We start from the raw sequence: 6,748 nt of genomic DNA on the forward strand, positions 1-6,748 counted from the left end.
GTTCTTTTAGACCCATCTCTACCCATAGGCACGGTAGGTAAATACCAAGGGTCCAATAACAATTTTGAAAAAATCCTTTAGGATAAAAGGTCCAAATTTTCCAATAAAAAAATTTTATTAGGAGGTTTTAGTTTTTTTCTAGTTTTGCCACGGGCCCAATTTTAGTTTAAGACAGGCCTGTGTTCTTTCACACAGCTAGAGCCGTATATTGATTTCATCAAACCATCAAAAATAATGTTGAATCGCAGAGTCAATCATTAGATGGGCAAAACTTTCCCAGCCAACCAACAATAGTGGATGTTGGGGTGCTTTATGAACTAAATGAATGAGAATCTTAATGCTTGTTAGAATTGTTTGAAACGGATCAAATGTTTAGTTTTAAGTAATTACTTTTATAGAGAATTGTTGCTACCAAAGTAGTTTACAAACCTTGATTTTGGAAAACCGTAACCAGTTTTTGTAAAAATTTTGATTTTTGATGCTAGGATTTTATAGTTCACTTGAAAATTAATAAATCAAAAGATTTTTCTAATTCAAATGCTTGCATTATCATTTGTTTTTTGCATTCCAGATCGGATACGAATTACTGAACCAATTTGGACCTATCAGTTTTAAACATATCATTTGTTTACTTGGATATAATTCATTTTATTTTAATTATAAAAAATCTCATTTAAAGGCAATTCAACTTGTAATCAAACAATTATATTATTTTTATGGTGTATACTGTGTATTAGGATTTGTCATATAATATGACTCATATTGCATAAATTACAAACCAATAATTTTTAGGTTTTGTATATAATTTTGAAAATCCAATATATTAAGTATTATTTCCTCATATCATGAAATTCATTAACATCAAATATAAACGACAATATGGATTGAAGACTAAGATTTTACCAACTATACATAAACTTTTCATGATAATACTCATTTGAGAGATAGATCCCATCCTCTCTAGCATCCCAAAACGTTACTTCACCAAATTTAATGTAAAAATAAGGATCTTCTCTGTAAGCAGTAAAAGTAACAGAAGATTTAAAACCCACTCCATGCGATAGTTTGCAGTCAAACTTAGTCCCACCAAAAAATTTATCCCCAAACTTAAAGGAATATAAGTCTGAATAATGCACATAGTGAATACCGAGATCGTCTTGATCAGATATACAATGAACAGTGAGAATATCATCACTCCTGTTGAGAGAATTCTTGATAATTACTTGGTTTTTTGGAAAAAATTTGCTAGCATTGTTCGATCCAAAACTCAAAGCAATTACAATGATTAAAACAAAAGATGTATTCATGATTTAGAGCTATCTCTTTTTATCTATAGTTTTGTATAAGTTGGTAAAACCAAGTCACCCAAGTAGTATATATACATTAGATTTTTAAATTAATATCCTTGCATAGCTTAAAAAGAATCTTTGACTCTTTTATTTTGGTAACAACTTAATTAAGTACCTAAGTTTCAGTCTATACATCCAATGCACATTAAAAAAAATAAACGATAGGAACATTTTGAATTAAAGTGAGTCAATTTATGAAAAAATTTAAATGGACTTAAATGAGTTTCCCAAATTAGTCTCATTAATTATATGAGTTTTATCATAAATATATAGGTATCCATCTAGATCCATTTCTGTTGATATTCTTATTAAATATTTATCATATAAAATTATTATTTTTTCTGCCAAAATTATAAAATTATATTTTTCCGTCAAAAAAAATTATCTTTTATTAAAACAGTTTTTTCTCGCCAAATCCGTAAAAATTGTTTTTCCCGCCAAATCCATAAAAACGTGTTTTCCCGCTAAAACCGCAAAAAATGTGTTTTCCGGCCAAAACCGTGAAACGTGTTTTCTCGTCAAAACCATAAAACGTGTTTTCCCGCCAAAAAAAAAAATATATCTCTTTATCAAAATGATTTTTTTCTCAAAACCGTGTTTTACCGCCAAAAATGCAAAATTGTCATTTGTTATCAAAATGTTTTTTTTTCTCAAAACTGTGTTTTCTCGCCAAAACCAAAAAATCTGAGTTTTTACATCATTAAAAAATATTCTCACAAATATATTTTTTCCCGCGAAAATTAAAAGCCACAAAATTGCACATTATCACCAAAATTATATACTTAAATGGCTTCAATAGGTTAAATGGGGCAATGTATGTTTAAATGGGTATGATTAAATGGTTTCAAATGGGATTGTACTTAAATGGGGTGGGTTTAAATGGGATGAGTTTAAATGGGGTGGGTTTAAATAGAATGGGTTTAAATTGGGTGGTTTACCATTTTAACATCCCTACTTTGGGCAAAATGATATCAATCTATGAAACTTAAATCTCTATGTATTTAATTTGTTGTCTTTTTATTTTTCCTGCACTAAACTTCCTTCTTAAACTTTTATTGCACAGTTCACTAAATAAAGCTCACCTTAATGAGCTACGTGAAAACCTCTATAAGTTATTAATTTATTGATATATATATTAAACCGAAAACCTAATTTAAGACCAAAGAAATATACTGATTTATTGAAATTTATCGAATGTTAATTTATAGAGGTTATAGTACTGTATTTCATTTCAATCTAACGTTTTTATTCTATTAATCTAATTGAGCTAGATCGAATAAATACTTATTATTATTATTTCTGACCGAAATAAATACTTATTTATAAAAACACTTCAACCTGTCACTATTTTGATATGAATTTCCATAGATTTGATACGTTTAGCCAGTTAGGAGTACAAGCTGGTGCTTGCGACTGTCAGATAAAATAGTAGTTCATCGGCTTTTTCAATGGAAAAGTTCTTTTGGTCTGCTGGTAGAAGTAGTATGTTTTTAGTGGTCTGCACCCTGGTTCGATTTCCAGCCCCTAAATACTCATAGCCAGCTCTAAACTTGGGTCGAATTCATTTGGTACATTGAAAAAAAGTTTTATAACACGTATAACGTAGTGCATGTATAGCTCGATCTCTTGGTTATCAAGAGCTTGCTGTGAATTGTGATAATGTTTGCTGTATTAATTTGTTGTTCCGATTAATTTTCAAGTATAAAATTTTATTAGGTTTTCTTGCATAGGATATTGGAAACCTAACTAAGTAACAAGACGTATGTGTGATTAAACAATTCCTTGCGATTGATTTTTATGTGTGTTCTTCATGAACTTTCTTTTTGGGAATTTCTAAGTCGTGAGGATGAATTTGTAGTTTTACTATACACCAATGTAAAATGAGAAGAGACCACAAAATCCATCCACATTTAGTTTCCTTCATATCTTATTATTTCAACGCAATATAAAATATTTCACAAAATGCCAATATAAAAAACAACATTATCTTCTTTTAAAAGCAATAAAACAAAAAGAATATTTAGAATCCCACATATGGGGCAGGATCGCACAGAAGCCTTTTCGGTTTACGTGTAGAGTTAGATATCCTTATTTGGACTATGAAGTGNATACCCTTGTTATTCAACCATTCTTTTTTATTTTTAAAATAGCTATAAATTTTTTAATAACATTTGGATTTGCAGCCCATAAATACTCATAGCCAGCTCTAGACTTGGGTCGAATTCATTTGGTACATTGAAAAAAAGTTTTATAACACGTATAACGTAGTGAATGTATAGCTCAATCTCTTGGTTATAATAGTATGTTTTTAGTGGTCTGCACCCTGGTTCGATTTGCAGCCCATAAATACTCATAGCCAGCTCTAAACTTGGGTCGAATTCATTTGGTACATTGAAAAAAAGTTTTATAACACGTATAACGTAGTGCATGTATAGCTCGATCTCTTGGTTATCAAGAGCTTGCTGTGAATTGTGATTAAGTTTGCTGTATTAATTTGTTGTTTCAACTTTCAAGTATAAAAGTTCTTTAGGTTGTCTTTCATAGAATATTGGAAACCTACCAAGACGTATGTGTGATTAAACAATTCCTAGCGATTGCTTTTTATTTGTGTTCTTCATGAATTTTCTTTTGGGAATTTCTATGTCGTGAGGATGAACATTTATAGACCGATCAACATTTAATTTGTAGTTTTACTATACACCAATTTCAAATGAGAAGAGACCAAAAAAATGCATCCACCTTTACTTTCCATATCATATCTTATCATTTCATCGCAAAACCATGATTATGCCATTTCACAAAATGCCAATATAAAAAACAACATTTTCTTCTATTGAAAACAATAAAACAAAAACAACATTTTTCTCACTTTTGTAAAAAGTAGTCCTACACCATCCATGTACCGACCGTGTTATAGTTTTCTAACATTTTATGATTATTGGTGATAATTATTGCCATTTTATATAAAATATTGGGAAAATGAAATTAAAAGGTGAGATGTAGATGGAGTGAGGGTCCATGAAGAAGAAATTGTACAGTTGGCATAAGAAATAAGTTGGACTCATCAACCTCCTCTTTTTATTTAAAACTAGATGAATACCCGCACTACGTGCGGGTTTGTTGATATTTATATATATATATATATATATATATATATATATTTATTGTAATATCTTTTTTGCTTTTTATATTTTTCACATTTTATATATTACTAAATAAAACTAAGTTTTTTTTTGTGAGGAGGCAAAAAATACTAAATTTTGTTTAAAACTAAATTTTATTCTAAAGTAATTTTTGTAGATAAAAACTATTAGCATATTTTTTAGGAAGTAAAATAATCATACTATTTGCATATTTGATTGGTAGATTAAAACAGTTAAACATCCTACAATTCTTGTCTAAATCTTAGGTATTTAAATATATATATATATGTATTTAAGCTTCTTAATTAAATACCATGAGACTCTCAAATTATTTTTATCAAAAAGATTTTTATGCAGCTTGGTTAACTCTTTAATGGTTATAATTAAGATAGACAACTTTCCTTCCTGCTAGCTATTTAATTTCTTGAATATAACTCTATAATTTACTTTCCTTCTTCTTTTCTCTCTGTATTTTTCTCAACCAACATTATATCATTGATTTAACTATCTTTCATTCGTGATATGATCGTGGCAAGCAAGGAGCCGGAGGCTGCAGAGCCACCAGAGGTGGTGGGAAGGATCACTCGTTCAAGAGCTAAGGAGAGGGCCAAGGAAGCTCATGCATTCATAGTGACGGGTCATTCAACCTACCAAGGATCCAAGTCTTCAACATATCCAACCTGAAGACTTCACCCGGTAATGATGACTAGGTAACTTAGGTGAGAAGTTTGTACTCTTTTTCCCATAGCTGAGTTTTGTCCCAATGGGTTTTCTCAGCATGGTTTTTAATGAGGCAAATGGATCACTACGTCGAGTTATCTAGAAGTCATTACCAATGGGGAATAATGTACTTCTGTACTAGTTCAAGTGACTTCTGTACTACTACAGGTCACTTAGACGTTTTGCTGTTTTCTTATTTCCTTAAAACGTTTTGTTGTTTTATTTTTAACTTCCTGCTGTTTGGAGTGTCGAGCCTAGGGTTAATTATAAAACCCACAGCCACGCCTCCTTTGTTCTTTAGCGAAGAATGATGTTGTGACATGAATTGTTGATCTTTCTTCCTCAATTTGATTTCTTGAATGCGTTCTTGAATTCTGGGTTTCTAAACACTTTGTGACATAGAAACTCTTCACTTGTTTCATTCCATACAACCACCTAAACATCTATCTCCATCAAACCATTGTTTTCTTCCTTCGATCTTCACACATCATCACCCAAAACCATCCGTTCATCATCACATTGCATCCACATCACCTGTCACTCGATTATCAGCCTTTAATAGAGTCCAATCCTAGGGGAAATCGTATCATGTGGTATCAGAGCCAACTCTGTGCCAAGGCTAAGCGATTCTAAGAACCCTAATCTCTTGTGATTTTTTTTAATTTCGTTTGTTTAGTTTTAGGGTTTGAATTTTTGTTGATTCGTTTGTGTCTAGATCGAATAGGGTTTAGTTTATTGTTGATTCGTTTGAGTCTAGGTCAAGTTTTGTGAGTTTAGGATTTAGTTTTGTGTTGTTCGAAATTAGACTGCAAATTAGGGTTTGTTTATTTGGAGTTTGTTCATTATAGGGTTGGTATTGATCAATTTCTCTTGTAGTTTTGTTCGATATTAGGTCTATATCCGTGAGTCTATTGTTTTAAATTATGAGTCTTAGAGTTTATTTTCGTTTTTTCTCATTCAAAGAACAAGTTACTGCGAGTTTCTTCTTTAATTTGCAGGTACAATGGAGCTTTCTCCAGAGGCTATGGAAGCTTTGAACCAAGCCATGTCTAAGCAGATAGCTGAAGCAAACAAAACAATGTCTACTCAGTTTCAGCAACAGATGGAGCAGCTCAGTAACAAGTTTGAGAAACAGTTCAAGGACATAGCTCACGCATCTAGTGCTTCAGAACAGAGTTCTTCAGACCCGCCTAGTCCGAGTGAAGCTCTCCGCTTAGCTAAAGGAAAGGCACACGTCGGAGCTTCCTCCAAGCACACACGGATCAGAACAGTTAATACACTTACTGGGGGGACAGAGACTTGTTTCAATCATAGGAGAAGCACTCAAGGTATAGAAAGAGAGCATCGCAGAACTGGCAGAGATCACACACGCCCACGACGAGCTGAACAAGTAGCTGGGCATCAGATATACATTGATTCAGAGAGAGATTATTCTGAAGAAGAAGAAGTTTCAGATCATAGTCAAGAAACAATGAGGAGAAACCGAAACAGAGATCATGGTAGGGAATATGATCCTTTGAGGCAGCAGCTGAAACA

General features: G+C 31.9%; 1 protein-coding gene across 1 annotated transcript; it reads right to left on the reverse strand.

Moving 5' to 3' along the window:
* LOC104733528 lies at window positions 900-1,321 on the reverse strand. The gene has a single exon (XM_010453100.1). It carries the CDS (start codon window positions 1,305-1,307, stop codon window positions 900-902), a length of 408 nt encoding a protein of 135 aa, XP_010451402.1. The 5' UTR covers window positions 1,308-1,321.

Source organism: Camelina sativa, chromosome 12 (assembly GCF_000633955.1).
Source record: "Camelina sativa cultivar DH55 chromosome 12, Cs, whole genome shotgun sequence".
Classification (NCBI taxonomy): Eukaryota; Viridiplantae; Streptophyta; class Magnoliopsida; order Brassicales; family Brassicaceae; genus Camelina; species Camelina sativa.